Source organism: Eptatretus burgeri, chromosome 5 (genome assembly GCF_056783735.1).
Source record: "Eptatretus burgeri isolate ZD-2024b chromosome 5, Ebu_testis_v1, whole genome shotgun sequence".
In the NCBI taxonomy this organism is placed as follows: Eukaryota; Metazoa; Chordata; class Myxini; order Myxiniformes; family Myxinidae; genus Eptatretus; species Eptatretus burgeri.
In genome coordinates, this window is record NC_140965.1 from 22043210 (window position 1) to 22066048 (window position 22839).

At 41.7% G+C, this 22839-nt stretch overlaps 1 protein-coding gene across 4 annotated transcripts in view; it reads right to left on the reverse strand.

The window, feature by feature from the left end:
- Nucleotides 1-1860: 1860 nt before the first annotated feature.
- The window catches only part of LOC147026043 (uncharacterized), a 46960-nt gene continuing 25981 nt past the window's right edge, over nt 1861-22839 (reverse strand). For 2 of the 4 annotated variants that reach the window (XM_085881032.1, XM_085881031.1), the window contains exons 2-6: nt 20990-21049; nt 15937-16040; nt 15480-15672; nt 3601-3695; nt 1861-3411 (exon numbers count right to left, since the gene is read on the reverse strand). In XM_085881032.1, the coding sequence (XP_085737158.1) occupies nt 3150-3411; nt 3601-3695; nt 15480-15672; nt 15937-16040; nt 20990-21049 (714 nt within the window). In that variant the 3' untranslated portion in view covers nt 1861-3149. The other 2 variants (XM_085881030.1, XM_085881029.1) reach the window with 1 other exon arrangement.

Sequence of the window (22839 nt, forward strand, 5' to 3'; positions counted from 1 at the left end):
TTGTCCATGACGACAGGAATTTGGAATTTTCATAGGGTGCTGATAAATTGCAAACTTTTCGTTGAAATGACTTTGGGATTTTTGACTTCCGCCAGCAATAAATACTCATGTTCAGATGGCTCTCCGGCTTGACGTACCATTTGACGCATGGTGTCTTCCTTGTCTGCATTACACCAAGGTGACAGTTTATTAGAGTCAGCTGGTGAAGTAAACACAGAGAAGAAAAATCAATTGTGATTATGCTCCCATTGAATTATTCAGGCAGCTCCAATTAATGGGATGTAAAAAAAATATTAAAAAGAAACCTCAAAGGCCTGATCGTGCCCCTCCCCTGCCCACAACAATGGGTGTTCAAAACGTTTTCGGAACGAGATGTTCAAAAGTTTATTCTTTCTTATACGAGTTTACTCTTCTTGAGCTCCTCGTTTTTCGTTTGTATACCTAACTCCCCTTTGATCCCACAGAGGAACTGGTCTCCTGTTAGTAAATCACCGCAGTGCTTTCGACTGTGGAGCTCCTCGGTGGTCCTATTGGCCTTTATTGCCCACGTTCCGCGGCCATTTGATGTGCCCTGGGCACCTTTCTGCCGCATTTGTCATTAGTCTGGCCCAGATGTCCTGTGACCGACGAGTCAGCTGTCTGTGGATGTGGGCACACTCAGTTACGGATTTGGGAGGGTAAGATTATACAAATACAATTGAGAGGGGGGATAGAAGTGGTACACCAGATCCATGGGACTACAAGGCCTCCAAGTTAACTCAACCCAATTAACATTCCATCTCGTGCATATAACCACGAAGTTCATATGCAGATACAGGATTACTTACAACAGACATCACAAAAGGAAGTTACCCATACGAGCATACACCCCCAACACACATCCTCATAACAATATTTTTGAATTACAGAAAAACAGTAGGGAGATTTTTTTTTGTCAGAGTTACTGATTAAACTAGAATGGCACTTGGTAGAGCGGATACCTCTGCCAGGTTGACCTGTTTACGTTTTGTATCCCACTGATAGGCTGGAGCTGCTGACCTGAACCAATCCACTTGTTCCTGTCACCTAACCAACTCACCCACAAAGTTTTGTCATAATCCGTCCACAACTTTTTAAGATATCATGCTATACAGTACAAAATACTGTTTTGTTTCTTTTGCCAGATCTCTCAATGGTATGCCTGGGTGGCAGGCTTTGGATCCCCGGGTCCTGAGTGCAAATCCCGCTCAGCTGTTGAATTAATACCAGATGGGGTTCACTCGACCTGTCATCCTTCCGAGGTCGGCAAAATGAGTGCCAGCATGCTGGTATACTGTGTCGGAGTGGCGACCCGTCCAGGATTGTACCCAATAGCCAAGGAGACTGCTTAAGCAGCACCAACGCTCTGCACAGAGTATGGTCCCAATCTCCTCCTCTCCTTTCTCAATGGTGAAGAAGAATGACTTCGAAAATTAATAAATTATCGTATCCGGATCTTCATCAAAATCGAATCGATTTGTTCTTGTCACACACCCAACCTGTCCACCAAGTTTTGTCCAAATCCGTCCATAACGTTTTGAGATATCCTGTTCACAGACAGAAAGACAGTCAGGGGTGAAAACACGACCTCCACCCACCTTCAGTGGTGGAGGTAAAAATAAAACTTTTGCATTATCTATTGTACATGTATGTTGTTGGCAGAACTTTTGAACGCTTCCCTGATGTACATTTCATCGTACAAACTGTATGTCTAATTTTACACATCAGCAGAAAAAAATGTTAAAAAGTAATTTTTGCATAAATCCGTATCTTGAGTTTTCACATTCTTTTTCATTCGAAAATATTTGGAATAAAATTAGGGTTTTGTCTGAAAGAGAGCAATTTTGATGGAGGATGTTTATTGTAGTGAAAACATTGATGTAAGAGAAAGAATTAAAGAAAAGAGCATTTGTTCAAAGATCTTCTTCAAAATGCAAACCGGTTATATTGTAAAGATTTTAGCCGAAGTGTATACATATATATATATATATATATATATATATATATATATATATATATATATATATATATATATATATATATATATATATATATATATATATATATACACACACACATTGCAATGGAACATGATGTTGTATCAATGAATGCACCACAAGCTCCCATGCATGTGAGATGAACACAATCGTTGCCACTTCAAAGACTGCGAGTGAGAAGGAAACGGTTCCCAAGGAGGGCAGGAGGGCAAAAAATATCTAAAATTGCAAGTGTTCAACGATGACAGTGCAAAGTTTGAGATTAAAAATAATGACAGTAATTAAATTTTTTTTTTAAAACAACCAGGCACTGGAGATTGTGATACTTAATTTGTGTATACCATTGTAACGATTAAACTTGTGCTATAAACTTTGGTGTTGCCTCATTCATTCCCCAAAACATTCACAATTTCCTTCACATCTTCTAAATGGCCATCTATTTATTACATAATCACAAAGGTGGGGAGGGGTGGAGAGCAGGGCAGGGGGTGGGGGTTGAAGAAAAATGTATCCCTCTGCTGGGTTTGTAAAGCAACTACAGAATCAGCTCATTGGCTCATAACACGGCTCTCCGGAAACACATTTTTAACGGTGATAACTACATTTTTGTAGAACACTGAATATCTTGTTGTTTTTTTTTGTAAGAATGTACCCATTTTAAAAAAGTTAGAAGCACAAATCAAAATTTACCCCCAAAATCTTCACTTTGCAATGCCATATATTCTCGCAAAGACAACGAAATAGATTTGCGTTAGGCATCCAATCTTAAAAAGGGCATGCGAACAAAAAAAATATGGCAATAACCTGCTATTACATTGCCATGCGTATCGGAAAAGAGGAAAGGTATATCACAGCACACAATGAATCATTTCCAATCAGGCCATTGTCCACAAGTGATAGGACAAACTGTTTGTGATTTGCATTGCGTTACTGAAAAATACTGTTCAGAAAAACATTTAATCTTTCATTCAGCTCAGGCCATTCCAAACAAGCATACAAAACCCAAACCAAAACAGGTCAAAACAACAGCAACAACAACTACAACAACAACAACAAAAAACAAGCGAAAGTGCAGATTGACCTCAATCCAGTTTGCAAGCACCAACAGATAGGCACTTTGCTCAAACACGAGCATTACTGCATTTCCCCCTCACAAGCCAGTGCCTTCTTGTCGTGCAAATCTGTATTGTTGGTGGTTTCCCCAGCAACCGTTTCCCCAGCAACAAATCTGGCCTGCTGACCCCTTCCCAGTGACCAGCCTGAAAAAGGGCTAGACACGGTCCTCCCCGAAGTGGTACTGGTGTTGCGCTTCGTAAAAAAGCTCCATAAATCATCTTGCTTTTCCTTCTCTTCCTGCACCTCCTCCTCTTCTTCTGCAGACATTTTGCCAATTGGTCTGCAAGCAGTGATTTTGTTGAGAAAAAAAAAACAAACAAATTGACACTTCAATTGCACCGTGAGCACAAGTAAATCAAAACGAAGAACGGATTGGTAATTTTTTAAGCAAATTGTAGTGCAAAAATTATCCTGTTGAGGACAAAACACGACAATGAATCAAGTTTGTTGGAAGGACCCTGACCCTCACCGGTCATTAGAGACCGAGTCCGTCTCCGTGAGTCGTTCATGGCCCCCCCAGCGAAATAACGAAGCTTTCCAAGCTCTCAGATTGGAACCCGAGGTCTGCAAAAAAATTCAAACAGGTTGCATTCATTAGCCACTGTACATTCATTATTTGTGTTATCAATTATAGGTTCTTTGATGAGCTGGTTCATAGGGTTTATCCATTAAACCTCATCGCAGATCCGAGTGGTAATGATGTTCGTGTAGTTCCATCGCTGGATGTTTGAGTTAGGGTTGGAAATAATTGTTTTCGAACAAATGTGTATGACAAAGTTGACTATGTTCGTTTTCCTGTTGACTCGTGTATACTTTTCTGTCGAGTAATGTACGGGTTAAGATAGGCTACAATGTGTTTTCATCTCAGCTTGTTTGCTTTGCTGGAATTTGTTCTGTTGAGGATTATTTTGTGGTTCGTGCTCAGGAGATGTATTTCATCGTGTTAGAGAGGGGTTATTGTGTTGTTTGATTCGGTCATGTGACAATGTTTCTGGATGTCATTGTAACCACTTGTTTAAGTTTGGTTGGTTTTCGTGTCATCAGGTTACCGTAGCATTGGAAGTTGTGTGAAATAATTTAATTAAAAAAAAAAAATTAATATTTCATCAACTGGAAGTGCAGCATGAAAGTTTTTAGTGCAACAGAAACTTCATTATAACTCGAGGGTCTCAGTATTGATCTGTGTGAAGTTCAACACCGAGTAAGGGAAGAGAAACAGTAAGGTATTTCTGGATAATGAATCGGTGGGTTAAAGGTTAAAGATATGGATAAGTGTGTGTGTGGGTGTGTTTTCTTCTCCTCCATCTCACCTCTTTATTTTTCTTTGTCTATTGAGAAGAGGTGATCTCTTGCAGATAGTTTTTGTAAGGTTCACCTGGTTGGGTTTGAGGGTAGAGGAGTGAAACTGAAACAACTGAAACCCAAATCCTATGCAGGTTCCTCCAGATGACTGCAATGGCGTACTTGATAGTGTAGTAGATAGTAGAAAAATCGTGCAAATTATGATACAAGCATCAAATTTGGCATTTCTGTTCAAATCTGCCTGATTGGCCATTTGAAAATCCAAATTTTGAAAATTTTGAAGAAAAAAAAAATTCAAAGAAATTTAAAGTCACAGCTGGCTGAAATTCTTAAAGCGCAAGTGAACATCCCAGACGGAGAACCAAGGGGAGATGCAGTCATCATTGATGGCTCAGCACTTATCAATGCCCTACCTCCACTCACTTCAAAGATATTTGATGACTATGCTAAAGAATACATCATCCCAAAGGTGGAATCCTATGGTGCCAGGTACGAGAGGGTGGACGTAGTGTTTGATGTGTACAAGAAGTCAAGTCTGAAGTCCAAGGCAAGGTCGAAAAGGGGGCAAGGAATCAGAAGAAGAGTGACAGGAACCAGTAAGACCCCAAGTAACTGGAGAAGCTTTCTTCGAGATGACAGCAACAAGACTGAGCTGTTTCACTTCCTTGCGGAAAAGATGTGTGACGCACAGACGACAAGCACAGTCATCGTCACAAAAGGAGAAGATGCCATTAGCAACACAAGGAAGTCACTGGATGCTGTGTCTCCATGTTGTCATGAAAAAGCTGACACTCGAATATTTGTACACGCCAGGGATGTAACGATGGATGGTAGCAAGTCCATTATCATTAAGGCTAATAACACGGACGTACTAGTCATAGCAATATCTGTACTGCCATCCTTATAGGAACTAGATCTTGAGAACATGTGGATTGCCTTTGGCCACGGAGCCAAGGCGCGATGGATTCCAGTTCATGAGGTAGTTTCTGCAATAGGGCCTGAGAAAGCTCGAGGGATCCCATACTTCCATGCGTTCACTGGATGTGACGTCGTGTCTGCCTTCCGCGGTAAAGGGAAGAAAACTGCATGGCAGACTTGGAACGTCTTTGATGATGTTTCTGAAACATTCACCAATCTCAGCCAGCATCCAACATCGATTCGTGATCTTGACTTTTTTGAAGTTTTTTTTTTTTTCAAATTTTTCGAAATTTGGATTTTCAAATGGCCAATCAGGCAGATTTGATTGGAATCCCATGGAGAACAAATGTGCCAAATTTGATGCTTGTATCTTCATTTTCACGATTCCTCTGAAAAAATTGCTGTTATCTGCCCCCACGATGATCAGTTATTTGATTGAGTACATGCACTCTGAGTTTCCCACATGAAAGTTTGATACCAAATTGAAAGCTCAAAGAACCTGGTGCTATCAGGAAATGAAAACTACAGGATGATGATTTCTCCATGGAATGTTGTGAAAAATCGGTTATTATACTTAAGAATAAAGTGAATGAAACCTGGAGAGAACAAACTATTCATGTTATAAACCCAGTAACTTCCCATCAGACGAGTAAATGATTCAACTTGACATTTTGAAGTTCACAAAGCTTTAAACCATCTCCAATCTGACGAACCTTCCTGGGCAAAAACAATTTCCCTGTATCACAAGTATGATTTGCTTCCTTTGGCTCCGAGGATGTGGATCTGATTTTGGAAGAAAAAAAATCTTGGTGCGAAACCATTACTGTTATTGGCAAGTGATTTTCAACAAAAAAAAAGATTACATAAAGGTTATATAACCATACTTGAACAGTCTTTTGTGTTTTCTTTTTTGTCTTGTTTTTTTTTGCAGTATACATCGTTGAGCTTCGTTGGAAGAGCTAGTACACTGAACGGATCATAATGCAACGGACAAAAACAGGATGCAAAACACACATGCATGGGGTGGACAAGTTGGACATAGAGGATGCATGGGGTGGACAAGATGGAGTACAGAAGGAAACTCCAAGGAGGGAAACTGGAAAATTGGAAGGAGGAGGATTGGGATAGGGTTGAGGGCAGAAAAGTTCATGGTTTTGGACTGGGGATGATCTGAGATGGTGGTGAACAGCTGTCATGAAGACCAAAAGGGAAGAATGAGATTGAAGAGGATGTGGAAGTTGATTCCACAGGTGGGTAAGAAGAGGAACAAATGAGTGGAGGTGAGCAGTGATCATGGATTTAGGTAGTTTCACCAGAAGGGGGTTGATGGTGGACTGTGTGGGCCCTGCAGAAACCTGTGGGCGGGGGAGGGGGGGACCACGGAGAGAGCAGAGAGTGCAAGCCCAAAAAGGAGATGATAGAACACAGAGATACCACTGACTTGTCTGTCATGGCAAAGTGATTAACCCAAATGACTCAGCTTAATCGCGGGAGATTCCAAAAATCCTAAAGGCGTTGATTTCCACAAACTCAAGCTGAGCAAGATGTGAGGAGATCTCAAGGGAGAGCAGTGTTGATGTCATTGAATAAAAGTCTGAATCTTGCCCCAGCTATAAACTGCCATCCTGGTGTTTTGAATGTAGCGGGGCATCAACGTGCACGCCATCCATCAGGTTCATATTAAGATCCCCATTTTCTCTTGCAAAGAGTAGGTGATATATCGGCACTACCTTGGCGTAAATTCCAAATTTCTGCCCTGCCCGACAGCCTGAAAAGCAACAGCCAACCACCCAGCATATACTTATCCGATAAACTGCCTTAGAAGCACCTACATTGTCAAGAGTGTGTTGCATTTTATCAATTAATCCATCGCATAGTGGATGAAGAACATCCGGCAAAATGCTGGTCACATCACTAAGTTCCTCGTAGCTGTGAAAAGTAACTGCAGAGCATTATGTATTAGGAAAGGCAGAGAATTGCATTACAACAGTATATATATATATATATATATATATATATATATATATATATATATATATATATATATATATATATATATATATATATATCATACATAATATCTTATTTGCAATCCCAGCTGGATAAAGGCAATTGCAACCCTTTGGCACGTATCAAACATTGCAATTTTCCCCCACATTACATCCCTCGAGTTAATTTTGACAGTGTTCGATGCTTAGAAACGACCTTGGGTCTCATAGGTAAACCACGTGATATGAAGGACGGATATTAGGAGACCACCTGGAATGATTATATTTGAACCCCCGAAGTCGCAGGATCAAGAAACAATCGTTCAAATGGTGAATGCGCCAATGGCATCAGAACATGAAGAATGAGGCTAGGAGAAAACGACCGCCAAGGTTGAATCGAATAATTTCCATTTCTTACAGGTCAAAGGCACACATCGCCCACATCACATGATACAACGGTTAATTAAATTCATTTTTAAAGAATAATTAAAATTGTCACAACTTTTAATAAATCACACACTCCGAGGTGCTATACACCATTCATTCATTCATTCATTCATTCATTCTCTCTCTCTCTCTCTCTCTCTCTCTCTCTCTCTCTCTCTCTCTCTCTCTCTCTCTCTCTCTCTCTCTCTCTCTCTCTCACCGGTGTCTTGTCATTGTTCCTTTAGAGACTGGGGATAATTCGATCATGTGAACAACATCAAAATTGCATGGGTTGATAACTTATTTGCATTACCTGTCAATAATTAGGCAATCCATTATACATCAGATTCGATGAAAGGATTTACAGGCGGGATGACTTGAGCAAGTGAAGACAACGTGAGGTGAAGACCAAAAGGCAAATTATATGTCCAATAACTTGATACAAATGATCACTTCTTCATCAAGTAACATTGATCACAACTTGAGATCCATGACAAAAAGGTTAAAAGAAGGGAGGGGGACAGGAGGAGCATCGGGACACTTAGAAGAGGAAGTGAAGCTTAGTCAACAAGGTGAGAGGATTGAATTAAAAATATTATTTTACAACGGCATTAATATCGTTATGGCTGTGGAAATTCGCAGAACACCATAAAGGTCCTTAGTTCAGTTAGATCGATAAGTCTGTGTTCAGTTAGATTTCCCCACCGTTGTTTAATGGTTATTATTCGTGTCACAGGGCTGTGATCTTTGAGATAGCCGTTTTTCTTTCATTATCGTTATTTTGGACCACCACCACCAACATCGCTTTCAAACAACCGCTTCAGACCCACCGTCCTTCCACCACCATAACCACACGCGCCTCTCAACAAACCACGCCATCCTGATCACCTCAACCACAATGCCAACCACAATTACGCCAATCACGTAACCACCTTCCCCGCTACGCCCACTACTGTTCACCTTCTCCACAACCCCGCGGCAACCCTCTCCGCTTATAAAACCGTCTCTACCAAGGAAAAGGAACAAGGGATTCCAATAACGCCATGAAAAAGAAGAAGGTATTCCGATGGCGCGCAGATTTTCCCGCCTGTTTTTCCCACGCTTTGGTATGGGGGAGGTGAGATTCGAGCCAGAGGTCAAAGGTGAAGTAGGGTAGGGGCCTGATTTTGGGGGAATGAATGTCCCTAGGCTGCAGGGTCACCGTAACGATTTCCTCGTACCCCGCGCGCCGCGAGGGGGGGGGGGCGAGAGAGTTGGAAGTGGAAAACGCCTCCCATCTGGAAGCTTCCCGCAGGTTCTGGAAGGAGGGGGGGCGAGAGCGGAGGGGCGGAGCGTGGGGAATATAAGGGCACACAAAGTGCCAAGTCGGTCTTCTTCTTCGTCTTCTTTTTCTTCTTCTCCTCTGCTCTTCTCATGGTCTAGGTGGAAGGAGTCGGGTGGAAGTCTTGGTGGTCTTCGTCTGTGGAGAAGCGGTCCGTGGAGCGACCCGTTCGTTGGAGCTTGCAGTCGGTGGAGAGTCCGGGCGTCGCGAAGGAGACGCGGACTGGAGGTGCAGCTCTGCCAGCGGTGTCGCGCGAACCTGCGCGCTCGTGTGAGGAGAGCCGGAGAGAGCTCGCCGGCGACGCGGAAGGCCCGAGCCCAGGCGCGGCTACGCTAGCTGCCGTGGGGACGGGACGTCGAGGCTCACACCACAAGGCACCACGAGGGTGCAAGTAACCTGCAACGGTCTCGTGGGACTCGTTCGGTCTGCCAAGTCCCACGCCATAAAGACCCAAGAGGTCCAGTCTGACCCCATTGCCTTTGATGGGGGTGTTTTCCTTGGTTTATTTGAATGAATGTTGTGGCGCCGAGTCCCGTAAGTAAAACTGTGTAAGTGACTGTACATTGATAATTGCTTATAGTCGGTTGTAGTGTTTTTACCTTGCTCGTGTCTTGCCCCCTTCCCCCATTGACTGCATGATTGTTTGTACATGTGCATCTGTGTAGTAAATAAATGTGCTTGTGTGAATGTTACCCGTTCGTCACGTCATTTTTCCCCCATTGAAATGCCATCTTGTATTGCGGAATATTAGTTGGTTTTTAAATAACCGATAAATAGAATAAGGGTCCGGCGGGGTCTGGCGATAATACCCGCTCGGTTATCCCAAAACGGAACGGACCGCTTAAGCGGTTCGTGTCCAAGCAGGCCTTCGCCGAGGTACGGTCCCTCGGTAGGTTAACCACGCGGGTACTTAGGTATCTCGATACTCGGCGATTGACCCTATTCCGCGCGGGTAGAATACGGACTGGGCCGTGGTGGGATTAAAACCCACCCATGACTGGTTTCTGGCGTTGTTCCAGAAAGTCACGACTGAATTGCTCGTTCGGTGGGCGAAGCGGCCGCTATTAGTTAACGCGGTCGTTCGCACGCCGGGCGGGCGGAAATTCGTAACAATATGTTGCTTTATTTTGCTGTAGAGTTGATGTGGCCATGGTATCAGCTAGTGAACAGGCCTGCTGTGATGAAAAAGGTACCTTGATTTGGATTTGAGCCCATTAAAAATCTCATGTGATCATTTGTATTTTATTATATACTGTACATATTCAGGACTTGTGGAAGAGCTATCACACTGAACAGATCAAGACACTGAACATAGGACAAAAGGAACAGTAGAAAAAGGCGGGGGGAGGGATAAAATAGAGGGAGACTTTGGACAGACAATGGGTGTGTGGAAGAAAGGGAGGCAGGAAAGACGCATGGGGTGGAGAAGATGCTTGGGGAAGGAAACTCTCAAGAAAGAAAAACGAAGGAGGAGTGCTTGGGGTGGGGTTTTGAATTGGGGATGATCTGCGATGGTGGTGAACAGCTGTCTTGAAGACCTGGAGGGAAGAATGAGATTTAAGAGAATGTGGAAGTTAGTTCCACATGTGGCGAAAAAGAGAAGCGAATGAGTGGAGGTGAGTAGTGATCCTGGATTTAGGTTGTTTCAGCAGGAGGGGGTTGATGGTGGAGGGTGTGCACCCTGCAGAAACCAGGGGGGTTGGGGGGGGACACGGAGAGAGCAAAGGGTGCAAGACCAGAAAGGAGGCGGTAGACGACAGAGAGACCACCAACCTGTCTGTGATGGGAAAGTGATAGGCCCACGGACTCAACCTCAGCGTGAGAGATTCCAATGATCTTGAAGACCTTTGTTTCCACAGCATCAAGCTGAGCAAGATGCGAGGCAGGGGAGCCAGCCCAGAGGGGAGAGCAGTACTCCATCAAGCTGCGGACGAAAGCCTTTGAGGTGGATTGGAGTTCACGTGTGCCGAGGAAGGACTTTGCATGAAGGAGGATGCCCAGTCGGTAAATGGATTTTAAGGCCAACTTTAGAATGTGATTTGTCCAAGAGAGATCATGGTTGATACTGAAACTCAGGTGTTTGAGTGACTGAATTTCATCAAGAGGATTGTTAAGAAATTAGGTGGGGGTGGGGGGGATTGCCAGGTGATCCTTTCAGAGAGAGAGAGACAGAGAGAGAGAGAGAGAGAGAGAGAGAGAGAGAGAGAGAGAGAGAGAGAGAGAGAGAGAGAGTGAGTGAGAGTGAGAGTGTGACATTTTTCAGAATTGAAAGACATATTCCAAGTGTTTGACGATCTTGTGGTTTTTTTTCAAGGTCTGAAGAGAGGGGAGAGGCTGCAGCCTGCCTGTCTGAAGGATGAGGGATATCACGGCAGAGGGTGGAGGCATCAGCAAATAAATAAAGGGGATTTTCCAGGGAGTCAGGGAGATCATTATTAAAGATTAGGAATAGGACTGGGCTCAGAAAACTGCCTCGGGGCACTCCAGCCTTGACAGGGAGAGGAGATTCAAGGATTCCGTTGAGTGCCACACATTGGCTACGAGAGTAGTGGAAGTCAGTCAGTCATGTGTGGAGTTGACCTTCGATGCCATTGGCAGAGAGTTTGGAGAGTAAGGCAGGATGCCAGACACTATCGAAACCATGAGATATCTCTACAGAGACAGTCCAGATCTCATATCCGACAGTGAGGGCTTCCATTCATTGTTGGATGAGTAGAAGCAGCATGTCCAAGATAGAGTGACCAGGTCTGAATACAAATTGTTGATCTGAGATGAGGCTGGTGGAGAAATGGAAGGATGTCATATAAACTGCGGTGGTGGATTCCATGACCTTGCTGAAAATTGGAAGTAAGATAACAGGTCTGTAGTTAAGGAGATCAGTGTTTGTACATTTTATGTAATGCAGTGATGTTGGCAGATTGCCAGGCAGATGAAAGATGACCAAGGGCAAATTATCGGGTGAAAAAGGTCAGAGAGAGGATGTGCAAGGGCAGGTTTTTAGGACATGTGTGCTGAAGCTGTCTCGTCCAGTGGCAGAGTCCAGCATCGAGGATTGAAAGAAACTTCTCCACCTTCTCAGTTGCAAAAGACACAGAGTCCAGGAGTCTTTTAACTCCAAAGTCAATGACTTAGAATTTGCAAAGTCTTCTCAATTCTCATTTCCTCAAGCATCTTGAATTCCACACTTCTCTCTGACCATCAAGTTTGGCTTTCGCAAAGTGACATCTACCAGTGATATCCTTTCCTATCTAGTACTAGCAGGGTTACCCAGTATATTTTTTGTGGGGGCCGAAAACATTATCCTACACCCACAAAGGAATGGGGTCGGAGATCATTTAATATTACTTTTTACGTAGCTACAAAGGCTTAGGCACTTCAGAGAGATATTAAAATGGCCCGTCATGGTCCCCTGTCCAACTCACAATTCCATTAGATTTGCAGAAACCCGTGGAATTGCAACTGTCAATTGTGTCCATCACCATGAGACCCGGAACCAGGAGATCATAAAATGTACTTAACCCAACAGGGTGGTCACAAAGTCCCATTATTCTCCCTCCTCCCCCAATTCATCATCTACCCTGGTACATTTTGCATATATATATATATATATATGTAAATATTTTGGTTTTTATGATAATAAAAGTCTTGTGTATTCATAGTTTACATTTATACCTCTTGTGTGTTCAATATATTCATTTATCAGGTTCTGCAGAGGGGGGTAACAGGACTTTGTAAACACCCTTTAGATTATCGGTTAAGAGACATTGTAAAAGTGTTACCTTACAAGTGGAATGCCATGTTATTCATCGAATGGATGCTCGTGAATGTACCGTTGATGTATCTGGGTTAAGTTTTACCCCGATCTATAAATATGGTGCCTTTCAGGAATAATAATAATCACAATAATAATAATACTAAGATTTACCACTAACTTTGACTGCTTCCAGAAGATTTTTATTTGTGTTTAAATGGCTGGTAATTGTTTTGCATTTATTTAAACGTGTGTGTACTTGAATATAACTGTCATTAATCAAAAAGGCTTCGGCACCATAGAGTGATTAAAAAAAAAAAAATCTAAAAAAAAATCAGAACTTTTTTCCCCATAAAACGCTCCCTGGCACTCACTGACAAACCTCTGAAAGTTTGATGAAGATTTGTTGAGCGATCTCTGACAATAATGGTGAAACACACGCACGCACACACACACACACACACACACACACACACACACACACACACACACACACACACACACACACACACACACACACACACACACACACACACACACACACACACACACACACACATCTCTTATGGTTTCGATTACAAATGTCTGGTCTTCTTTTCTAAGAGACTTTGGGGGATCCTTTGGTGTAGCCCTTGATATGTTAAACTTTTGACAGAGTGTGGTGTCGGGGTCTGATCTCCAAGCTCCCCTCTTTTGACTTTCCTCCTTCCCTCTGCTCTCTAATTGCTAGCTTTATCTCCGGCCATTCTATTTCTGTAATTGTTGAAGGTTCAACCTCTTCCCCCTTCCCTTCCAACAGCGGCATCCCTCGGGGTTCTGTCCTGTCTCCTACACTCTTCCTTCTCTTTTTTTTTTTATAAATGTTCTTTTTTTCTTACACAAATAACTAAATGCATTCGTATGCTAATGACTCAACATTACATTCTTATACATTTTTTCACATCTGCTCCATCTTCTCTTTGCTTGAACTACATGTCGTTTCATCGCAACTACCTCTGTAAATTTGGATTTGGATTTGGACTGGATTTCTCAGTGGGGCAAATGTAATCAAGTTAAGTTTAATGCTTATACAACTCAATTTCTTCTTCCTATTTCCCTTTCTAAAACTCCTCTAAACTTTCCCATCTCCTTTGAAGACTTTACAATTTTACCGCTCAATACAGTAATCATGCTGGGTAGTACTGCAACACCAGGTCACATCACTCTTCGACAGGATAACGCATGCCCTCATGTCGCACGACTGGTCACCGACTTCATTGCACAGCAGAGCATTCCCACACTTCCCTGGCCAGCTGTTTCGCCTGATCTTTCTCCCAAAGAACATGTGTGGGTTGAAATGGAACGACGAGTGCACCATTTTCAAAACCAGCCGGCGACGTTGACCCAACTGCAGCAGGCCTTGGTATACATCTGGAATGACATTTCTCAAGCCTTCTTCAACCATTTTGTGTCCTCAATGAGGTGCTGCTGCCAAGCCTGTGTCAACGCAAATGGTGGTCACACCAGATATTGAGCTGTTAACTGATTTTGACCGCACCTCTAGTCAAGCCTCCGGAGACAAGTCTTGCACACGTGTGTTGACATTATCATGTCGATTTCATGTTTATCTAACACTAAAGGCAGGTTTTCCAGTTCTTCAAAATCCTTTCCATTATTTTTTCTTCTCTTCTTTTCTGTTTCCTCTAAGGTCTGGCCTCGATGAGGATGATGGTCCGTGACCGGAGTCTTTAACGTAAAAAAAAAAAACCTTCAGGGATCAGTACTGGGACCGTTATTATTGATAATTTACATCAATGATTTGGACAGTGATGTTGATGGAGAGCTTTCTAAATTTGCAGATGACCTAAAGCTTGTAGGTAAGGTAGATAGGAGAGAGGGAAGTGATCAGATTCAGGAGAGCTTCAAATGTAGATACTCAAATAGATTGGGCAAAACATTGGCAGATGCAGTTTCAACATATAGAAATGTAAGGTGCTGGGAATGGGTTAGAGTAATTAAAATGGAGTTTACATGATGAAAAGGGCGATCTTGGAGCGTGTCACACAGGAGAAGGGATCTGGGGGTGGTAATAAATATGGGGGGGGGAGGTGTTATCTGACAGGACAGCGCCAGGCAGCTGGAGGTAAAGCTACCAATTGTTTTAGGTTGTAGTTATAGGGGGATAAATCAGAAATCAGAGGAGGTAATTTTAACACTGTACAGTAATTTGGTGAGACCTTATCTAGAATATTGTGGTCAGTTTTGGTTTCCACATCTGAGGAAGGAGGACATGGCTTCTACAGACCGGTACAGCATCGGGCTACACGAATGATTCCAGGACTAGCTAGTGACAGTCGAGGGGGTAGCTATGCTTAAATTAGAATTAGATAGGTACCTGGATGCATCAGAGATAGAGTGTGCAGGGATATTGGTGGGACTTTTAGGTAACTTGGGTACGGATGGGTGATGGCTACTTGGGTTGGTGTCATGCATTCATGATAGGCCAAATGGCCTCCGTGTGTGTGTGTGTGTGTGTGTGTGTGTGTGTGTGTGTGTGTGTGTGTGTGTGTGTGTGTGTGTGTGTGTGTGTGTGTGTGTGTGTAAGAATTCCATGGCAATATCTAGCACGACACATTGACGTTTCAAACCTAAACCCTCTTTACCTCTCTCTGCTCCCGGTCGCACGGTGATTGTGTCACAGACTCCGAGGTAATGCTCATTGAAGTAACCCCATCACAGGCCTGCGTTGATGGCGATCCTTTGTTTTTCCCGCTCGTGACATGTCTCTTGAGGAACAAACCCCACATATCTGCTTGATCCTCATCATGCTGTTCATTTGTCACAGTTTCCTCCTTACTGTATAAAGAGGAAAAATTACAAACCTCTGTGGGGAATGTTATTAATAATAATAATAATAATAGCAATGACAAAAAAATGTTATACATTTCAATTAATTTTGTCGATAACGTTTTATTTCTCTTCGCGAGAGTCTTTACGGTCAACAACCAAATCAGAACCTCTTTCATCTGGTCAAATAAATAAAGCATTTTGATTACAGTATCACTTCAGCAATGAAATTCAATGTTTAATGTGGAATTCCAGGGAGAGCAAACCACGGACCAGCCCATCTCATGTCCAGTACACTCCGTGAGCCTTTCGTGGTCTCCTTGGCGGGAGAAGAGCGATGACACGTCCTTCCAGCTCCGCATGCTCACACCTTGCACCTTATTGGACAAAATCGGAAAACATTGTCTTTTTATTCAAAACTTAAGAATCTCTTATTTATAAGAATGCATTCATCACCACAATATTCATATTTTGGATTCACTTTATATCAACCAGCCAGCTATATTGTGAGGGTGCTGCAAGGAATGCGCATCAGACAAGCATTGTGCCTACATGAAATTGCTTTTCTCCCCCCCCCCCCCTCCCCAAATTAACTCCACCTGACCGACAACTCTCTAACTTGTGTCCTGCCGTCGTCTGTTGTCCTCTTTTCCTGTTTGTTCATTCCCTTTCTTGATATGTCCAAAATGGTTTGTTGCCATTTTAATCTGTCATCCCGCTCTTCCATGAGCCAATGTTTTGTATACAAATAAGTATTTGTGGACGGACAACGCACAATCCCATAAGCTCCTGGGAACTCGGTTCCAGATGAGCTAAATATAGTAATGAAAATAAAATAAATATCTTACTGACACTCACTGATGCGCACGCACATACTTCTTACCAAAAACAGATCAATATCGGTTTAGAAAGATGCAATACACAGATTTAGCACTTGCACAATTATATGACAGTGGCGAGCACCTGGGCAGACAATACATACCATTGGTGTTTTTACGGATCTTAGTAAGACTTTTGATATTGTTGATTACACTATGCGTACTTCTGTGGAAATTACAGTCTTACGGAGTTAGAGGGATTGTTAAAAAAAAATCCTTTTAAAAAAAAATTCTCTGTCAAATAGCAAGCAATACACATGTTACGATTACATTGATTCTGATATATTATTTATAAAATGTGGAGTCCCCCAAGGCTCTATATTCAGCTCCTTTTTGTTTTTAATTTATGTAAACGCTATTTCAAATACATCCATATTATTACAACACTACATCCTTTTTGCAGACGATACAAAATGTCTTTTGCTCCCTCTCAAATTTTCCCACACTCATCAGAATCCTAAATACTCAATTATCAAAATTATCTGTATGGTTTCGAACTAATAAGTTATCCCTGAATTTAAAGAAGACAAATGCTATCCATTTCAAGAGTCCTGGACAGCTGACTAAGATGCAATATTCCGATGTCAAAATTGATGGTGTGTCCACTGAAAGGAAAACAAGTTCCAAGTTTTTAGGTATAATTATAAATGAATATTTTAACTGGAATACCCCTATACAATATACATCCACTTTTTCACGCAGTATTGGCACACAATGGAAATCAAAATATTATTTGCCTCTTAATATTTTATTCATTTCTCTAAATATTTTTTAAGTGCTTGTAAGTTTGTACGTTATTTATTCATGACCGAACCGCAACACCTAGAGGCCCCAAATTTTAGGTGTAGGTACTTCAGAATCTGGACGTTTTAAGCGACCACATGTTGGCCTTGTCCGTTTTGAGGCCACCAAAGGCCGTTATAAACTGTATATTGGGATGTGGAGTCAAACAGTGCTGCCTCTGTCTCGCAGGCAAAGGGTAACCACCACGAGGTTGATAACTCCATAGCTTTTCGATGTCCAACACGTTCCCAAACCACCGATGGGAAAAATTCAACCAGCCAGGAAGCACCGGGTAGTCCCTGCTGGTATTGTATAATTCTATAATATGACCTCACACTAAAACTCTAATATCATTTGGTCAGATTACAAATGCAATACTGATACTGTTCGATTGTTCGAAAATAAAGCGATTTACATCTGTGCTGGTTTCCAGAATTATCTGCACATCGTGGATATTCAAATTCTTTATTTGCTTAATTGAATATACTGAAAGTAAATGATTTATGTTTTCTACAAAATGCCCTTTCTATGTTCCACCTGAATTCTGGTGATTGCCCACTTCCTTTTCCTTTGTATTTTGATTTAATAAAGACGTTCACTCTTATCCTACAAGACAGTCCATAAAATATCACCTCTCCAATCAAAAACAGTAATGGCCCGTACATCTTTTAGACACTCATGGAATTGCACCAGTTGGAATTCTCATTTGGAATATCCAAAACTTGAGTTAAATGTCCTCTTTCAAATCTGTGAAGAAAATACTTTTAACTCGATATCTTACCTTGGGATTTTATTGAACGGTTTTATAGGCGACTCGTTAATTACCTGTAAAATGTTGTTGTGCATAATTTACAACAATGTTGTTTCTACTTATATATCAAATAGATCATGACTTGGTAGCAGAGAAGAAACTTCCCTACTTGGAAAACGAACCAAGTTACATCATCATGTCAACGACTGCATACCCCGACACTCGCAGGGAGGTCAAGTTCATATAAAATTGTGGGGCGTAATGAGGGCAAGCGGACCTTCCCTGCTTTCTTTTCTTTTGTTTCTTTTCTATCTTGTATTATGTAGTTTCATTTTTTATTCCCTTTGTCGTAAAATGCCTGTCAATCTTTCAAACCATCAATTATTTTGACAGCTCTTCCATATGATTATGAACCACTTGTTGTAAAAATAAAAACCCTTACGGCCATTTATATACAGGATGTCTGAAAATGAGAATATCAAAAAGAACGTCGAATAGTTTTATTAACCCCCGCCATCGAAGTTCGGAGGTTACTGTTTTCACCCCTTTCTGTTTGTTTGTTTGTTTGTTTGTGAACAGTATTATGGAAAAACTCCGCGACGGATTTCGACGAAGCTTGGTGGGGGGGGGGGGGGGGTTAGATATGGTCCAAGGATCATGCCATTAGATTTTGGACTTGGTCCCCCCCCGTCCCCCAAAAAAAATTGTTAGAGAAATTTTTTTTTGCATTTCTACATGTTTTAAGTGATTTCCAACCCCCCTAAAAAATTGTTAGAGAAATTTTTTTTTTTTTTGCATTTCTGCATGTATTAAGTGATTTCCAACCCCCCCCAAATTGTTAGAGAAATTTTTTTTTTTTGCATTTGTACATGTTTTAAGTGATTTCCAACCTCCCCCCAAAAAAAATTGTTAGAGAAAAAAAAATTTTGCAACTTTTTTTTCAACAAAATTTCGATTTGTTTTTTCAGAAATGTTATGTGTCTAAATTAAAAAAAAAAAAAAATTTGCATTTCTACATGTTTCAAGTGATTTCCAACCCTCCCCCCCCCCAAAAAAAAATGTTGGAGAAAAGAACTATAACTGTCAGCACTGTTGACATCATATTTAATGAATAAGATATAAGGTTCACTTGAGTGACCCAGCAGTATTGGCGGCAGAGGTTTTGCACTCTCCCGAGTGCTCCCCCTCTCGTTGTTATTTGAGATAGTGACATAAATATGATATGGATACATGCATTAGACTTGTAAATTAATTGATTGTTGTTTTCTTTCTGTTTCAGGAGAAACCCCATTTTCTGATATAATGACAAGTCCTCACAAGAAAGTAAAAATTGTGAGATTTGTATATCAATGTGGTTCAATCATTCAGAGCTGAAAAGCGTTTTCAACATAAAATGAATAAACCATCCTCAGAAAGGCACTCCACACGAAGATGGGTGGATCGGGTTGAGGCTACACGATCTGGCCTGAAGGGGAAATCTGCTGGAAGGCCAAGGAAGTCAAATGAAAGGAGTGAATGCTGTTATGGAGGCATTTACCAACAGAACCCTAAAAAGTCAGTTAGGAGAGAGAGAGAGAGCATCATTTGAGTTAAACATTCCAAAAATCTCTGTTCATGATATCCTTCATAAAATACAATAGGACCGCATGTCCTGAAGCTCAACTGGATCAGGAGCAACAGTCACTCAAACCCCCCACAGACCCCCATAGACCCTGAATTTTTTAATTCTGTGAACAAACTTTGGTACATGATGGGTGATGAAGGTTGTGGTGAAGTTTCATTGGAATTGTGGGTGTAGTCAGAGAAAGGAGCAAATACCTATTTTAGGGGGGGTCAAAAACCCTGCTGTCGACTCCCTAAATGAGTGCCAGATTTTGATGCAGTCAATAAACTTTGGTACATGACAGGTGATGAAGGTTGTTGTCAAGTTTCGTCAAAGTCCTATGTGTAGTTTCGGAGAAGAGAGCAAATACCTCCTTTGGGAGGAGGGGGGAGGGGGGGGTCAAAATCCCCTCCTCCATAAACTCCCTTAATGAGCGTGGATTTTGATGCAGTCAATACACTTTGGTACATGACAGGTGATGAAGGTTGTGGTCCAGTTTAATCGAAATTGTGTGTGTAGTTTCAGAGAAGAGAGCAAATACCTATTTTGGGGTTGGAGGGGGGGGGCGTCAAAAAACCCCCACGTAAGCCCCCTTAATAAGCACAGAATTTGATGCAGTCAATAATCTTCGTGAGGCATCAGATGTGAAGCTTGTGGCAAAGCTTGATCAAAATCTTGTGTTTGGTTGAAGCGATAATGACTGAAGTGTTTACGGACTGACTGAATGACTGACTCACCTATGCGCACTGCTCGATCGCATAAGCTCATCTGACTAAAGTCCAGGTGAGATAATAATTGAGGTTTAAATGTTGTAAAATGCAAACAATTCATAAACTTTTAGAAGAGGATACCATAAAGGATTGAAGAAGCAAAAACTTTCAATTTTAAGGCATGTAGTCATGAAATTCATGTCAGTAACTCAGATAACAATAAAACTATTCAACACCTTTTTGGAAAATCCATTTTTGGACACCCTTTATATATTAGCAGGAGTACGCGGCATTGCCCAGTGCTATTCAAATCCTGTTGGCACTTTGAAGAAATCTAATTTTGTTTTTTTTCTAAAAAAAATTTGGGGGGGGGGGGGAAATGCTTCCTTAACCCACGAAGGAATGGGGTCAGGGATCATTTAATTTAAGGGATCATTTAAAGGCTGAGGGCTCTGTAGTTGGATTAAAAGAAGAAAAAAAAAATACAACTTTTCTTCCACTTTTTTGTCAAAAATACTCTACATCACTCACTGATGAATTTTAAAGTTTGACGAAGATTTTATTATTCGTCCTTCACTTTGTTTTATTTGCTCGTACTTACTTTTGAAGCAAGCTGGGTCACAGAGTTTGGAACTCCATCAAGCAGTTTTCCATCCTTCTGCTGCAAAATACATCCGCAAATTATTAACACTATAGTACTGTCTGATACTATTGAAGTAATCAAATAAAAGCATCCATGTGAACGAGACACAAAGTTATTATTTTAAGCCCTCACAACCTGATCAGGCTGATTACTTGGCGAAATTTTGTTTCGCCAAGTATGTTGGTCTGCAGTGTTTCTCTGTCTGTCTGTTTGTCTGTTTGTCTGTAACACAATTTTTGGCCACAGTTTTCAAGCAATCGTTCTGAATTTTTTTTTTTTGTGTACGTGACCGGCCAAGGACAGCAACACTTGATTTTGGTGAAGATTCGAATCCGGATCCAGACACGAGAATTTTTTTTTAAGTCATTCTTCACCATTGAGAGACGGGGCCAAAAACTATGTGAAGCATGATATCTCAAAAAGTTGTGGACGAGTTATGACAAAACAAGGTGGATGAATTGGTTAGGTGACAAGAACAAGCCGATTCGATTTTGGTTTAGGTTCGGATTCAGATCCGACCTATCAGTGGGATACAAAATTGAAACCGTTCAACCTGGTGGAGGTACGCGCTCAACCGAGTGCCGTTCCGTTTCGCCAAGTGTTGCTCTATGAGTGATTTTTCATTAAGGATGTTGGCATTCTAAGAGAAAAGTTTCTTTTTTAAAAAAAAAATGGAGCAACATGGTAAACAAACAATAACTCAACTCTTCATCACAGCACGAGTACACCATGATGGGCTGTAAGGGCAGCCTGGAGGTTGAAAATTCACCTCTGAGCTGTCTAACCTGGGTTTGAATATCGATCCAGCTCTGCCCTGGCATCCACATGCAGGACGAGGCATAAACGTGTGCATTGACCTTCGCATGGACGTTAAGCTGAAGGACCATTCTGCCAGCATTGGTCGTCAGTGGACGTCAACGATCCCACAGTGTGTTTCTCAAAGAGGTGGTGTGTTATGACAGGCACCCTAAATGAATTACAAATTTCTGCCCAAATTACCTTCAGCAGAACATTAGGTTTGTGAAGGACTTGGGCCAAACTTCCCCTGATGGACCCCACAAGAAGTCCGATGTGGGAGGAGTATAGAATGAGATGCAGAAGTTTAAGGAGTACATCATGAAAGACATTTGCAGTATTTGAAATGTAACATTTTCCCTATTTGCTGAAGATGTAGGAATGATATTGGTTGGAATGTTAGACGGTGAACAAGGACCTGACCCGATACGAGTGATGAAATCAAAAGAATAACGTACAATCCAGAATTTGTAGGGCACATGAAACTTCACAAGTTTATGCATTTTCTACGAATTGAGAACATAATCAGAAAATGCAAAAAAATAAAAAATAAAATGGTTACATAGGGCCATATAAAAGGTCTTTATATCATTAATCACTAATTTACTTAAATAAATATATAACTTTCTGGTTAATGTTTCCAGAATGATAAACAATATATGAGTATGTTGTATGCTTTGTTTTAGTTAAAACTAACAAATGCAACACGTTGCTTTGCTGATGGGGGTATTAAGGGGGAGGTTGGGGAGGGGGGGGCAGAAAGAAAGAGGGAGAGAGAGGAGAGAGGGGAGGCATTGAGGATGGAACGAAGGGAGGGGAGAGGAGGTAGAGGAAGCAAGGAGTGGGTGAAGAAGGGAGAGCTCAGAAGGGGAGAAGAGTGAGGAAGGGTTGTGGAGATGGGGAGAGCGATGCTTCACCAAACGTTGCTGCACACTGCTGGGGGAGGGTGCAGGACACACAGAGAGAGAGAGAGAGAGAGAGAGAGAGAGAGAGAGAGAGAGAGAGAGAGAGAG